Raw genomic sequence first — 16,605 nt, 5'->3', positions numbered from 1 at the left:
GAGTGGAAACGTTTCTCTTACTCTTAATGTAATCCTCATTCTCACCTGATGATGCTCTGCCCTAGTACTACTGTGTATGTGAAATCAAGGTGGTTTTGTCTTCACTGCTTTACAGCTCAAAACAGGGGATTTTTTTTTTCCTCGAAGAGAGAATCTGATATACCAGAGCTCTAACTTAAGATACTGTGTGACTTTCAGATTCTGAACTGGTGAGCTGTTCAGTTCATTTTCCCTGTCATTAGCTGTTAGAAAGCACTCCTTGAAATTTGCAATGTGATGTTTTTCTGAATTTTACTATTCTAAGTCTGTCCTGTTCAACAATCCAATCACGTACTACTGGCTGTGTTCTGAAGATGAAGCATTTAAATTACCACTGGGAACGCAGTGGAGTGAGAAGTGTCTTCTTTACGTATTTTGTCATCTTTGTCTGTAGGAATTGGTTTTTGTGGTTTGGGTTTTTGGTTTTGGGGTTTTTTCTTGTTTTCCTTTGTTTTGGTTTTTTTTTTAAACATAAAGTAGTTTAAGCTTTTCACCCCTGTGCTTATTTATCACTAGAGTTTAAACTTGTTGCAGCTAGCTTAGCAGTGTGACATAACTTGTTTTCTTGGAGCAGCATCTATAAGTTTGTCCCTAAAGCATAACTGTCGACCATGAAATTAAATAACTCAGTACTGCTATAAAATGACCTGGGAAGTTGCACAATTTGGGCAGCTGAAGTTGACAAGCCATCTGGCTGATGAACAGAAGCACAGCCCCTTTCCTGCTCATTAAGAGGACCATTCTCTAGCTGAGGTTAGGGGCCTTCATTTCTGTTGTAGCTGGTGTGCAAGAGCATTTGTAGCATGAATATAAAATAATTATTTTGAGTTATTTGAATTATGTGTTTCCAAAAGGAAATTGTTTTTTGCATTTGGTGAGACGTCCAGACTTGGCACCATACAAACAAATGTCAATGAGATATTTTCCCAAGAAAGTTTACAGCTGAGTCTAAAAAGGAAGGTGTAAAATGGGCACACTGCTCAAGATTGGAATGCAAGTTGGTATCTGAGCAGCAAAGGAAAAGCCTGATCATTTCTACAGTGGAAAAGTTCAGGAATGTCTGTTCAAGGCTGTGATGTTGTTGCAACTTGTTTTCTTACCTCATTAATTGGAATGATAGAGTGGTGACAGGAGATATTCAACTCGCATCTGGAATGTCTTCCTGATGTACGCTCATGATTGAGGCAGTTCATTTTAGAGAAGTCTGTAAGAGAGCAGCATCAAGCAGACGCAGACTGCTGTGATTGGAAAGAAAGGGTATATCATAAATTCTAACCCAAGTGAAGAGGGAGTTGTTTGCCTGCTCAGAGGTTTTTCCTTAGTGTGCTGGATTCAGAGTCATCTTGCCAGGAATCAGGACATGTTTCAACAGTCAGTTGAACAGTCTGTTTTATGCAAAACTGTGAAACAAAGGTTCCTTCTACAATTAGAAGCCTCTCTGCTCTTCCCTTAATTCAGCAGAGGTGAAACACTGTTTTGAAAGGAGCTTGTAAGACAACCTACAAAAATTTAAGGTATGATTTTTATTGCTACTGCTTTCTACAGGCAGTATGGTCTGATTAGCATAAAGAAAGTTAGGTGGAAGTTTGCATACCTGCAATTTCCAAATCTACCAAACCTGAAGATAATTATAGGCAAGGTAAAAAAGTCACAAATGTACGTGAAACATCTTAATCCCTCCTTCCTCCTCCTTTTTTTTTTCTTTGACATCCTTTGTCAGCAGGGTGTTGCAGAAGAGTTAACAATAAACATAAATAGTGTATTTTAGGTATTTTCTGCCAAGTCATACTTGTTTGTCTATCTGTGTAAGAGCCACCCTTACTAGTGCATATCCATGTGGGGATCTTCTACACATGGAAGTAGCCATAATATGTCAAGGCCAGAGATGGCTCTCAAACTCAGGATGTTGCCTCTTTACTGTGAGAATGCCCTTCCTGTGGAAGATGAAATTAAATTAAGATAATTCTAAATCACTGTATAGTGTTGTAAATTAGACGTATGATGAGACATTGTATGTGTGATAAGAGGACTGTTTGATTTTAATAGCCTTCGGAATGGCAACTTGAGAATGAAACACATTAAGATTGGTTGTTAGGTAGGATTACATAGAGGTTTTGGTAGCAGAAAGCAAGAACAGGCAATATTAGTTCTTAAAACAGTTCCCACAGCTGTTGTTGATCTTGCAGATAATGCATGATATTAGATTCTTACATAACATCCCTCAGTTTAAAGTTGCCCATAAAACGGGCAATCAATGTTTTGAATCTGAAAATGCAGTTTTCTTCTGAGGCTGTGGCAGCGTTACCATCTAAGAGCTGCTGAAGACTCTTTAGCAAGATGGGAAAGGGATGGTGCTTGGAGCCAGCATTCCCATGTTGCCGGCGGACAATTTGTTGAAACGAATTTGCTGATTTCAGTAGAAGCAGCTCTGCAGCCTGCAACTCTGGCGATTCCTCTGTGCCCCTTTTGTTTGATGCAGGTGAACAGGGGACAGCAAGTCTAAGGCAGCTGGCCTTGAACAGGGATCATCAAATCAGCTGTTGGCAAAAAAGCACTGTGAAAATACCTAAGGCTCAATGAAAATAGTATCAAACTGCTGTATATACATTTCTTAAATCTAAAAAATGCATTTCTCGTATTCCCAGGCAACACATTTTTAAAAAGATTGCAGGTGAAAATACCTGCTTTAGTATAAATTGTAGGTATACAGCTTGACAGTGATTGCCATCTTGTGTACAGCAGTCTTCCTTGAAATACACAGTACCTGCTTTGGCTCAATTACAGCTGCCATAAAACTTTAAAATAATGTGAGCATGTCACATGAGGGTCTACTTTACTTAATAAAAGTGGAGTTGTACGCTTTTTAATTACACTGTCAAGTAAGACTCTGACTGGCTTGGTAACTGTGAATGTGAGTCTTGGAAGGCAAGTGCCCTCTAGGGATTCTTGTTAGTAAGTCCCTTGCCAGGTATCGCAAGACATGGGAGGAGGGGTTAATTGATAGTTCAATTAAACTTCTTTTTGTAGTAAGTGATTATTTTGATATACCTTGCAGGTGCAGTATACAATACTGCTGTTTGTGCTAGCTATTTTCTACTTTTCTAGTACTACATAAACAGCATGTAAATTTTAAACATCAGTCTCTTTACTGCCATCATTCACTTAATTTTTTTTCTTTGAGGACTAATAATCCCATATAATGAGTAGTTTGTATAGCATGACATTATCTTTTAGGTACTTAGTTTCTGTAATTAGCATACAAGCTTGAATGCCAGGTCAGTATTTTTAACTGTTAAATCTGTAACATTAATGAGTGCTCTTTCTCACAAGAAAGGAAAATAAGTCCTTAAAAGATCATTCAGGTGGGGCCTCCCTGCTTCTGCCTTCCTGAGGCATATGTCAGCACAGCATTTATAACAGCCTTTTAGCCAACCTAAAGAGCAACTAGCAATGCTGGCTTGTGGGTTTTGTTACACCAGGCCTGGGTACAGGGGGAGCAGCCCCCCAGGATCACTGCTTCTTCATACCCTGGGTGTTCACTTGTCATTGCCCCTCAGTCCAGTGGTCTCTCTGGCCCTCTAACTGCCTGTGTTTCCAGGACTGCGTCATCCTCCAGGTTATATATATGGTTTGTGATTGCAGAGTCAAAGCATGAAGACTGGTGGAGATCTCAGCACCATCTCCAGGGATGGGCACAGGGAGCATCAGTTAGTTCCTCCTTGTAGAGGCAGCCGTAGGATGGCATGCAGCTTTGCAGAAGCTGCTGTGGATCAGAAGGCAAGCATGCCAAACATCAGGCACCTGGCTGCAGCTAAATAACTGACTCCTGGTGTGTTGGGGAAGACATTGTGTTCCACATTAATTCGTGGGACTGTGGTGTCTGCGCGGCCTTGCTTGAGGATAAGGAAGTAGCTCACCTTTCTGAAAGGCAGGCATATAAGTTTTCTGAAGGTTTGGGATGCCGCTGTTTTGCTTCACTTCTGTCATTTGTCTTGCAACTATAAGCTTGAAATGTTTAAGGTTTCTTCTCTAATTAAGTTATTTGGCAAATGGAGGTCTAATACCCCTAGAAATACAAAATGCACAGTCCCAGCATGAGTCATAATAGTTTTAATTTTAAGCAGTGAACAAGACTCTAGGGTTGATGTATCTTTGAGAACATCCCTATTTATAATGCTTAATATGAGTAAAGCATCATCTTGGAAGTCTGCCATTGTTGTTTTAGAAGTAGCATGCAGGCAAGAATGGATGTAGTATAATTGTAGTGAGGTTAAAGAATTGTGGATATAGTGTTTGCTTCAATCTCTTCTGGGGTTTAGATCTTTAAATAGACTGACTTTTCCACAGTCCATTTCAAATTCCTTTCAGGTTTTCTGAGTTATTAGTTCAGTTGACAAAATGGAATTTAATAACCAAGCCAAGGCAATTGTCAGAATAAACAGTACTGAATTATTCTGCTAATGTCAATAGTGGCATAATCTTTATGCACATTTTCATTACTGTTTATGATTTGGAAAAGCCAGCTATTTTATAATAGGGGCAGATGTGAAAAGAATGCAATACCTTCTGGACCAGTCCAAATGGTTAATTCAGTAGTAGAAGCCTTTCTGGAACGGAGTAATAGACCCTAATGATTTGAATGGCCAAACACTTAAAAGGTTTCACCTGTTTTGTTGTTGGTGGCATTTTGTACTTTGGAGATGCTTTAGAGATCTTCAGGTTTGGAATGTTAGAGGTCCTTATTTTCAGTATAGATAATTCCAAATATGGGTCTTACAGAAACTTGTGTCACTGCTTCATCAAATATACTGAGTTACCCAGGTTTTTTCTTAGAGGTGCCCTGTGTGCTGTCATTTCTGACAGCACAAGCTGTGTCCTTATTGTGGTACATAGGACGCTTGGTAGGTGTCAGTAGTTACTCTTTCTGGAGCAAAGCATCAAAGTGTTGAGACTATAGTAAAATGTAAAACAGACTACTCCAAGTAATACTAAATATGTGTTAATTCTTGGAAATCCTTACTGTTTATGGATATAGAGTCCTTGCTGCTCTTTACCACAGACGAGACCATTTTTATTTTTTTTTTTAAATCTTGATAGTAGTGAAATGTGTTGTCTCACCTGTAATACTGTATAATGATGCTTTACTGCTGACAGTAACTTGGCTTAATACAGTGAGATATGTAAGTCTTCACATGTGTTCAAGCTGGTTTATGTGTAGGGTTTTACTGTAATGTTTGGTTACACGCCACAAAATAAATCTTTTGAAATCCTCTGCTTCTCAGCCTTGGGAAGGAGGAAACAACATCACCCATTTGTGTAAGAAATCAGTTCCTTTGGACAGAGGCAGCACACAAAATTTGTTTCATAATAAAAAGCTTTTAAAATAAACTTCAAGGGGGGTTACTGTTGTCAAATTCAAAAGCTTTCAGTTAAAGTTCTTATGAATTAGGTGTTATTATTACTCTGTTATTATGCCTCATGGTGCATTACTGCTGAAGATGTATTTTGCAGGAAACTGCAACCTGCATACAGTTTGTTCCGCACAGTACAGAACATGTATGGCTACTTGTTTAGTGCAGAGCTGAAGACAAACATTCCTGCTATGGGATAAATGCATTATTTTTGTTCTGCGGTCTGCCTCTAGTGCACCTGTTCCAACAAGTGTACATATGAGCAGTTTTGTAACCTGTAAGTATGTAGCCTGAGCTGCATAAATTTGTTCATTAATTCTAAAAAAATCTAGCATTTAAAAAAAAAGAAAACCCAAACCAGACATACACAAAAACCCCAACCAAACCAACAAAACAAAACAAAAAAAAAAACCAAACAAAACAAACTTGAGCCATTATTTAAATTAACTTTAAATTATGAGCTTGGTATTGCCTGAGGTGATACTTGGATTCTTTCCCACCTTAAGGAACATTTATTTGGTTTGAAAAGAGGAAGGGCATGTATGTGCTGTGTATTTGTTAATTTGGCTAATTAAATAAGGGAAGAATAACTTACCTTGATCCAATGTGCTAAGGGAAATGAGGAGTACTCAAACAGCAGGAAGTGCAGGACTTCAAACTTACGTGGCTCCCATTCTTCATCTTGTTTTATTTTGCAGTCCACTCCCTTACACCTAGCAGCAGGCTACAACAGAGTTCGAATAGTCCAACTTCTGCTTCAGCATGGTGCAGATGTGCACGCAAAGGACAAAGGGTATGTAAAATTAATTGATTTATTGTATCTTTGCAGCAGTAGTTTTCTATGAATCAAAATGAAGAATTTTCTCTGCTTCACATTGCAGCACAATCTCAAATAGTTGGCTGAGAGCGCGACATCTGCTTCCAAAATCTGAGTGTGGTTCATCATAAGTAAACTTTTGTTAGAGCCCCAGTAACAGATTAGCTGTGATCGCACTTGTTCTCAGTCTTCTATTACACTTTTAATTTTTTTTCCAAACCTTATTCTTTACTTCCATGCACAGACTACTCTGTGAAATCATGGACTAATAGCATTATTTTAGGGAAGGTGATGGGGAGAAGATACCTGGGCTTAGTAAAGAAATGTGCATTGAAAAATTTATCTGTAGTCTCATTATCTTGTCGCGTGTATATGGATGTAATTCCAAGTAATATCAATAATGCTTGTGCTCACAACTAGCAGTCCTTGGAAATCTATCTTGGTTGATGTTGCCAGCAAAAGTCAAGGTCTAGTAGAAGCTAAACTTTCTATTTTCGCAGTTAGGATGGTAGTTACGTAAGATACCCACAAAAAGCGCGCAGCAGTCAGAAATCTGGAATGATACGTGTTGTACATTGTTCTCAGCCACACATTTCTGAACTCTTAAGGTGATGATTCTCATGGTGGTCCGATAGGAGGGCTTAGTCCTAACATTGTAGAAATTGGGCCTCTGGTTAAAGGCATGTATTTTGTGTTCAGAGTCCACAAAAGTAAGGTACCAATGAGCACATGTTCTGTCCCCATCAGCAAACTTGAGGTGTTTCCTATATCTTCATTTTCTGCTGAGTCCAGCCTAGTGTTAAAGGAGCTTTTAAAATAAGATCTTTGCTTTTTTCTCTTTTTTTAATTTCCAAAACCAGTCCCAAGTGTACTTAAACTTTTGAAGATTGACTGATTGTAGCACTTTTGTCTGTACACTCACCCCCGTACATTCACATGGCTTTTTTTATCAGAATTATTGTGAAATGCATGATGACACATTATGTAAGTCAAAACACCCCACAGTAAAGCTGTGTGTAATACCTATTCAGGTAGATCCAGCATTGTTAAGAAAGTTTTAGCTATTTCACACATTTCTGAAATTTCTGCATCACTGGGTAGAAAATTCCAGCGTAGATGCTTTAATGAGGTTTGAATGATCTACTTGGAAAGTATGTAAAGTGTGAAAAGTAATTAAGTTGAACCTGAGCAGGGGGCAGAGGGGAGAAGGGAAGGAAAGAAAGGAAAACTGATACACTTACTTTTATTAAACCTAAAAACAACCCAAACATACTTAGAAATGTCTGACATCCCAGTAAGCTCCCACTTTTTTTTAGTGGCATCACACATTTAGAATCAGTGTGGTGTTTTGTTTTTCCTTGCTGTTTCTTATTTATACATAAATTATAAGCAAATAGGCTATAAATAAATGTAATTTATCATTTATGGAGCTAGATTAGGTTACATTGATTTTATAGACCTGTTAGATTCACTTTAATGGGGTCACTTCAGAGAGAGTCCTGAGGAACTGTGCTGCATCTTCAAAATGATCATCACTTCTAGGTACTTCCAAAAAGGACCACAGCCAAGGAAGCAGCTTTTTTTCCACTGGTCCTGTCTTTGCATTACTGCTGTTGTGCACAAAGTACAATGTGCTGGAAAAGAAAAGGGGAGGGTATGCTGCAGAAGTGGCCAGGTGGATTGCTGCAGTGACTGTCTTTGCTGATGATGTCTTGAAGACGTCAGTCCTCTTAGATGGCCATTGTTTTGGAAGAGGGCAGGGTTTTTGGGTGCTCTGGGGTCTCAATACTCTCTGTCTCACACATACACCCTTAAGTTGTAACTAAGAAAAGTAACAATAGAAAATAACAGTTTGAAAAATTTCCCCAAAACAAATTTCCCTCTCCTGTGACAAGTACAATGCTGCTTCTGAGACCATCTACCTTAAAATTAAGTTTACCCTGTTGTCCAGTACTTGCTGTCCTAATGCTCTTTGAGTTGATTTTGCAATTTGGGAATCATGCCCTGTATTTTTCATAAATGGTAAAATGTTAATTATTGTTTTCAATGTATTATGCATCCTGATTTGTTGAGCTATAACTAGCCTGTCTTGCTTGGCTTGAATTAAACTTATTTTGTCCTCTCTAATATTTGTCTTCTTCACACATCCTTTTCTATGCGTGACTTTTTTTTTATTACATCTTGTGCTTATGACTAGATCCCTGTTATTTAGTTTGCTAGTATCACTTTTAAGTATGGCTTCCAGTAATATAGCTGTACAAAAATTACAGGGACTCTCTTAGAGATATCTTGCACAGTTAGATAGGTTACACTGTAAAAAAAAAAAGGGGGGGGGGGGGATTGAAATCAGGTCATTCTGCAGTCTGGAGCAGCAATTTCAGTCTGCTTTCTATGGATATTTGTACATCATCATAATATACCCAGGAGTTTCGTTAGCAGTATCTGGGGAGTTTTGCCCTTCATGTAGCATTTTAAATAAACAGGAGTTCATATTTAGGCAGAAGCAGAACAGTGACTTCTCTTGAGCAAACTGAACGTGGAATGGGACTTCCCCCCCCCGCTTACTAGCTTCAGAAAGATCATTTTGAAGCCAATTAAAGCTAATCTTAGTGGGGGGTAAAACATCTGTGGCCTGTTAGGACAAAACAAAAGCAGATCTTAAGTAACATGTTGTTTGGGAAGGTTACATATTTCCATTAGTTTGTGAATCTTGATTTTTAAATATTTGAATATCTAAATATTTTAGATGTAATTAAATTTCTGTTCATCTCTCAGTAGAGGGAAAATTGTTCCTCCATCTTTAAAAATGCTCCTTAAATAAACTTGTCATTTTCCTTCTTCCATACAGTGGTCTTGTGCCTCTTCATAATGCATGTTCATACGGACACTATGAGGTTACCGAGCTGCTGCTAAAGGTAAGCAGAAGGATGTAAAGTAATTACTGTAGATTTAGATGTGTTAGGTGAGATATGAACTGTTTCTGCCAGAGTTGAAAAGGAAGAATTTCTACACACAAACACACACCCACCCACCCCACCCCCGTAGGAACAGGTTTCAAACATCCTCTATGTCATTTCAGAAGCCTGCAACTTTAGGTCTTTCTGTGGTAGAGTATTTGTGGGGTTTTCCCCACCTAATTTCTTTGGAGAGATAGTAAAGTTTCACTTGCTTGAATTTTTCTGTGGAAAAATCTGTTCTGCTGAAAAACTAGCCCATACAGGCTAATTTTGGAGGATTCAACAGTATTTTTGTATATACAAGTATTTTTATAAGTAATTGTGTGTGTGTTCATGTATGAAAGAATGGAACCAGTTTTATAATGAAATGAAAGTCTAAGCTTTTAGTTGTTGAAGATGATTGCTTATAACATAAGGCCTTCTTTGCTGTGCTAGCATGGCGCCTGTGTGAATGCGATGGACCTCTGGCAATTTACCCCCTTGCATGAGGCTGCTTCCAAGAACCGTGTAGAGGTCTGCTCCCTCCTGCTGAGTCACGGTGCAGATCCCACGCTCGTCAACTGCCACGGCAAGAGCGCGGTCGATATGGCTCCAACACCTGAGCTAAGGGAGAGACTGACCTGTGAGTGTTTTCAGACTGAAAACAGTTTTCAGTGGGTGTAAAGGGGAGCTTTACTTTCAAGCCAGCTTCGTCATACTTCACAAGTAGGTGCAAAGCAGCAGAGTAACTTCAACTTTGAAGTATGCAGATACCTCTAATACGCTGCCTGTGATATTGCCTGGTTTTCTTAGGTTTAAAATGTTTAAGACACTGCTGAATCAGTGACCATGGGGGGTTTTTTATGCTTAAAGTCCAGTTAGGTCATCCTGGAGCCTCTATGTCACAGCTCTGTATCACACTTAGAGTAACCTCCAGGAGGTAGATAGCTTTGGTGTGCAAACTTGGAGATGGAAATTCCAGCACCTTCTTTTGTGGTCTTTGCAATCCTTATGTTGTTTGCATAAGTGTTTCAGTTCCAATTTGAATTTATCTGCCTTTGCCCTGATTTGGGCATTTTTTTTCTTGTTATAAACTGTAAAAGATAATTTTGTGTCATTTATCTTTTACATTTTATTGCAAGTATGGAAACAAAGCATTATGAAGTTACAGAAACTTCCTTCATGAGAAGTAGATTCTGAACTCAATTATAAATAAGCTTTTGACTTTGTTTGTCACTTTTCCAGTATAGCAGAAGTCCCCTGACACACTAAGAGTGTGATCCTGCACTACTGACAATCACAGCTAGTCAGGTTGTTGTCTCTCGCTATTCTTCGCATGTGAAAGTGATGAGATCATGTGCAGCAGAAAACTTTGCTCTAGAAGAAGAGAGGAGGGCATTAATATCTTTTAGCTAGCTCTCTACTCTCTATTCTGGGCTAACTTGAGAGATAATTCTGGCTTTGAGGCACGTGACTTTACCATTTATTTAAATTAGCAAGCAAAGAAAAAATATATTTAAACTTTGTTTTATTTCTGTGTTCATAGTTCCTGGAGTGGAGTGTGAAAAGATTCATGTCCATTAATATCTGCTGAAATGTGTACAAAAATGTGAGCGTTATACCAAATTTGACAGTATCTTGATGGGGCATCCTGTATTTGCATACACAAAATAACATGCTTAGTATATTCTTGAGCTCTTTGGTTTTATACTTTAGGAATAATATTACATTTATTTGTTATTTCAAGATTTATTTGTTCTTGTGCTTTGAATAATCTTTGTTTACAAAGAAATTTGAATTCTATTTGAACTGGAAACCTAAAAGTTAATATATTTACTTTTATTTCTAAATCCATAAATGCACCAGGTTTTAAAACAAAGGTGGGAGAAGAAAGCCCCTCTTAACAAGCTTAGCATTTCAAGCTTGTTTATGAAAGAAAAATACTGATATTTTTACTGAGCTTGTTGAGCTTTTTTTCCCCCTAGTTCCCAGGTTCCGACGTCATTCTTGCTAACCTGCCTTTCATTTGTACATTTTAAGAGAAACAACTTTCAGTCCGTTTCAAATTCAGAATTATTTAAAACTAAAATGAACTAGTTGCTGAATTGAACAAGATGTCACACTGAAAATAACAAAATTACCTCTCTCTACTTGCAAAAATATAGCTGCTATCAAAACCTGTTTCATCTTTGTAGCAGACTGGCTTCAAATGCTTAGCCAGTTAGCTTTTGTTAAGACCAATAGTTTAATATTTTATCTTTAAATTTTTATATATATGTAAAACATAAATTATATATACTTACTCAGGCTTTACCTTGTATTATTTGTAGTTGTAAATACAATGAGGTTTTTGAAAAGCAACTGTCATGCTTTTTCCTGAAGAGCATGTAATAGCGTTGTGCTCACTTGAACACACACAGAGGTAATTCAGAGGTCACATATGCATTTCATATCAAGTGGGTGGAGGATAAGAGGGAGAAAAGCTATAAGGATTTTACTCAAGGAATCACTTCCACCCTCCTTTAGAATGTCCTTTTGGTTTCAGTAAACCGTGCTTCATGTTCTGTGTCCCAGCTCAGCTATTCTCTGAAGATGTACAGAAATACTCTTATTTCCTCTTAATTGAGTATAGCTACATTTCTCCAATAACATTTATAAATATGTAGCATGTTGCTGAATATTAAATACATCTTTTTCCTCTAACAGATGAATTCAAAGGACACTCTTTACTGCAAGCAGCCAGAGAGGCAGACCTAGCCAAAGTGAAAAAGACACTTGCTTTGGAGATCATTAATTTTAAGCAGCCACAGTCGCATGAGACCGCACTGGTGAGATTATACAGTGAATCCATTTGTTTTATGATAAATTTGGTAGTAGTGCTAGTTGAGGAGTTTTATTTCTACACTATAAAAATATATTCATCATCTGAGATTGAAGGTTTGCCATCAAACACTTTTTATATAAAAATTAAATCACCATTATAGAAAAAACACCAAATAATTTTTTTAATAGCTTTTTCTTCTTCATGGTAGATTACAGAAGCCCTCCAGCCACTCCTCACCTGTTCATTTTTCACTTTTCTCTTGCCTTTTTTTTTTCCCATCACCGTCTTTTTCTGTTGGTCAGCTGCTGTGTTTTTTCTGGGGTTAAAATCTATTCCAGTGGCCCAGTGCTTCCTTAATGTTTTAGGTGGGCAAACTTGGATTACAAATTTTTTTCATAGGGTACATAAAATTGTGGTGAACATAGATGCTAGGTGTGTATCACAGGGTCTTACAGGATTGGAATAGTACTGACAATACCACATTAGCTATGGAAACAGGGGTCTTCAAGACTTTCCTGGCAGTATCCTGCTCTTATTTCATTTTTTGAAGAAACAGGGGAGGCAAAGAACACAGTCAGTATCCCAGAGGCAGTGAAGATGTTGAAGTTGAGAGGGACTGGTGGTATTATTAAAACCATTGTAATTGTTATACTTCTATTCCGATGGAACATTTTCTTCACAGTGGTAGGCCTCAGCTGCAGGCACACAACTGCATATTTAGTGTTATAAATGTTGTGATTGTGATCAGAACATTGTGTGTTTTGAGTACCAAGCATCCATATGCTCTGTCCTCTCCATGGAGGACTTAGCATCCTAGCCTGAACTTAGAAGCAAGACAGAGAAGAGCCATTCAGAGGCTGAACATGAAGACAGTAGGAAATTTGGGATGATGTTATCCGTTTCTTCCTGAGTATATCAGCTGTTGATGTGTGGCATCTCTTTAGCTATGTAATGATCACTTCGTAGCCTTATCCCGTTCTTTGCTCTTCTCCGCCTGCTCATTCTGTAGAGACAGCTAGGCAAAATGGGATATTTTAGCTCATTGATGCCTTTGCTTCACTCTTCAGTAAGAGTTTGACTGTGATTTCTCAATTTTTGCCTCCCATAATTGAGCTGTCCAAGAGGTCTCCCACCGAAGTGGCAGGATTTAGCTTCCAGGATCAGATGAGGTTATGTACAATCTAATTGAGCTATTCCTGTCCTAAGCATGGTATCTTTTACCATGGGGCACTGGGGTCTGTGCCCTGTTACCCCACAAAGGCCAAAGCAAGCACCTGGTTTGTGTTTCAGGTTTGCTCTGAGTTTTGGCAATATTTCAGCATTTGTGTTGCATTTAGTGCTGGTTTATCATATTGACAGGAAATACAGATAGGTTATTATCTGTAAAGCCTCAAAAATACTGCTGCTTTTGAGAGCAAAAGTTGATCTTAATGTTTATTTACAAAGCTTGCCTCTGCAGAACTTGGACGCGCTCTGCTGACTAACAGCAGTGTGGAAACTTGAGTGGCAGTTACTTCATAGTGAAGGCTAAAACTGGGCAAAAGATGGTTATCAATACTATTGCTACTTACTAGCATTCTGTCTGGGGTCTGTCCCATTGTAAAGGCTATTGTTTTGCTGTTTGAAAGTTTGAGAACTCAGTTCCAGGAGGCTACCTGCTTTTTACAGGTTACTGGTTTAAAATGTGGGTAAACTTATAAACAAAAATATCCAAAAGTATCTCCTCTTTCTCATAGTCTGCTATCTTGGGGCATCCAAACTTGAGACAAGCATTTCTGGACTGATTTTAAAGCATCACCTTCACGTTATCTGGAACCATGCTTGTAATTTCAGGTGTCAGGAATGCATTGGTAGGGCCACTGGTGAAAAGGTCAGGACAGGTTGAGTCTAGTCTCTGCAGAGGATCAAAGAAAAAAAGAAGGGAACAAAGCACTCACTTCTGGGTGCCGAATGCACAAACAAACCAACAAGCAGACCCCAGCCATATTCAGAAGTTACACCTAACAAAGGGCTGTGTGGGGTGTACACCTAGCACAAGGGCAGGCTTAAGCACTGTGGGAAAGAGGTCTCTTTCTCATAGCATGGAAAAGATGATACTCCAAGAGAACTTGATTGCCCATTTATTACATAATTTTTAACTGGGTGCATAACAGAATTGCCATGAGGGTAACAAGTTCAGTACATACTGAAATAGAAGAAGAAACAAAGCAACATTAAAAAGTCATGTTGATCTGACAACAGCAGCAGAATCTTAATGGACCCCCCTCACAGTCCCTCTGTAGAAAGTTAGGCTGTTTCAAGCCCTTTGTCTTTACCTCCTTTGTGCATTATGTGCTGGTTTTGTCCCAAAATCTTGCTAATGTAGTTGGGAACACACCACTTTTTTCGTAAGTGACAAATAGCTTTAAAATGAAAATAATTTTTCTGAGTAGAATAGTTTAGCGTTGATCACTAGCCTGTATTTTCTTCAGTGTTATATGTTTCAGCAGAAATGTGATGGATTCTGTTTGTAAACTTTGTAGTCTGATGTTCATCAAAATAATTAAGAGATGAAGTAATAGATCTTAAAACTCTTTGTCATCCATGTAGTTGAAATATAATTTGTATTTACTTTTTTGCAGCACTGTGCTGTGGCCGCTGTGCATCCCAAGCGGAAGCAAGTTACAGAACTATTGCTCAGGAAAGGAGCAAATGTTAATGAGAAAAACAAAGAGTAGGTTTCTGAAATTTTTGAATTTTTCAAAGGACTCTGTCATACTAGGAATGTAAAACTAATATCTTTTTTTTATTCTAGTTTCATGACACCTTTGCATGTTGCAGCTGAAAAAGCTCATAATGATGTCATGGAAGTTCTGCATAAACATGGAGCCAAGGTAAATATACTTAGATCATTTTGTTTAAGGTAAAAGGCAAAAAGAAGGATTACACTGGTTAAATACAGTGTTGATTTTTATGATAGTTGTCACTTTTTCTTCTGTATGCCTTGTGCTTTTCATGTTAGCCTTGAAGTGTGTTTATCTTAAATCAATACAGGATGTTCAGGAATCCCATTTGAAAATTAGGTCTTCTCTCCAAGTATCTGAACACAGGCTTTAGGAGTCTACCTTACTTGGTTTTAATTAATCTTGCTACTCATTTCTAATAAATGTGATCATCTAGGTGCCTGTTGTTGGTTTATCTTGTTGGCTTGAAAATATGCTGTGGCCAAGTTTGGCACGGAGTTTAGCAGTCTAATGCTTGGGCATCCCTTAGCCATCGCTTGCTGCTTATTCTCTTGGTCAGATTGTTTCGCCATGCCTTTTAGACATTGATAGGTGCTGACCAAAGTAATTTGTGAGCACGTGGTGAAGCTTAGTTAGAAACACATGGTTCAGCAAGTTATTACTTAAAGGCAGGGGAAAGTATAACTTTGTTTAGGATGCCTTTTAAGCATCATTCAGAAGCATTTCAGCATTATCTTTCTCTAAGTTTTAGCAGCAAACTTGACATTCATGGTAATGATATAATTAGCTACTTCATTTTCTCAGAAACTTTTTGATGGGCGCGTTCTTTGCATTGCTTAAAATACAAACTCCTTATTTTTGCTTTTAAGGGGGATCACATTACTCTCTTATTACAGGTATATTTCTTCATTTCTAGCTACCTGAATGGAGATGAAGACTCAAAGAATCTAGTGTGTCACTCTTGACATGCTAGGAGGTGCGAGTGATCTAATTGTATGCATAGTTAATACTAAGTCTTTTTATTTTGAAACAAATGAATTGTAATTTATAAGCCTATATGAGAGTTCATTGCCAGATTTCAGTAGCTGGTTTCCTTCCATAGTACTGTAATGACATCGTAAAATAGCTTAACAATACCGTGACAGAGTTTATTGCAGAGAGTCCTGATGCAGTGGTGACATACCAAGATTTTACCCAGGGGGAAAGCAGAGCCAGAGGTCTCAGTTATAATCATTAAACCCATTCATTATCATTTTACCAGATTCACTGTTAGTAGCATACATATGCACTGAAAGTGAAAAAAATTCATTTTGGCATAGGAATAGATACTTCATGGATTTATGGATCTGATTTTGCACATGAAATCAGTACTGATGGTGCTTGGGTAGGCACTGGAATTTCAAGCATATTGATACCAAGTACTACCTGCTTTGAAATGCACGAGTTTGTGTGCTGAGGGTTTCTGGAAAGCCTGCTACTATACCGTAGGTATTTGAATTAGTGCTCCCTTGAAAACCTAGCTCTGTGTAGGCAGGTTAGGAGGAAGCTCAGAGATTTCATCCTTACTGAAATGGCCCAATTTTATTGTTTGGGTCAGTAGCACAGTCTCACGATAGCTTGAAATTCTTTTATGTCCTGAAGCAGGAGTTCCTAAATCATGACCCCATGAGTCACTTGTGGACTAACTGATGGTGGTGAGTGACCCATGGTTATCTACAGAACCATGTTGAGTGGTGTGTTTGCTTGGTTTTTTTTCAGCTGGCAGTGTGCAAATAGAGGTATATGTGGTTATTAAAACTCATTCTTTGTCCATATCCTGCTATATGCTTGCTATGTTGTTCTGAGGATAGCCGTC

The 16,605-nt window shown here is 38.2% G+C and overlaps 1 protein-coding gene across 3 annotated transcripts in view; it reads left to right on the top strand.

Moving 5' to 3' along the window:
- Window positions 1-16,605, top strand: part of TNKS (tankyrase) — a 149,074-nt gene that overhangs the window by 96,237 nt on the left and 36,232 nt on the right. For all 3 annotated transcript variants that reach the window (XM_075090908.1, XM_075090907.1, XM_075090905.1), the window contains 6 exons: window positions 6,149-6,243; window positions 9,116-9,182; window positions 9,660-9,846; window positions 11,910-12,031; window positions 14,649-14,740; window positions 14,822-14,900. In XM_075090908.1, the coding sequence (XP_074947009.1) occupies window positions 6,149-6,243; window positions 9,116-9,182; window positions 9,660-9,846; window positions 11,910-12,031; window positions 14,649-14,740; window positions 14,822-14,900 (642 nt within the window). The remainder of the gene's footprint in view (window positions 1-6,148; window positions 6,244-9,115; window positions 9,183-9,659; window positions 9,847-11,909; window positions 12,032-14,648; window positions 14,741-14,821; window positions 14,901-16,605) is intronic.

Source organism: Phalacrocorax aristotelis, chromosome 4 (assembly GCF_949628215.1).
Source record: "Phalacrocorax aristotelis chromosome 4, bGulAri2.1, whole genome shotgun sequence".
NCBI lineage: Eukaryota > Metazoa > Chordata > Aves > Suliformes > Phalacrocoracidae > Phalacrocorax > Phalacrocorax aristotelis.
Note: the sequence above shows the minus strand (reverse complement) of the source record. Positions and strands in the feature narration are given on the sequence as shown.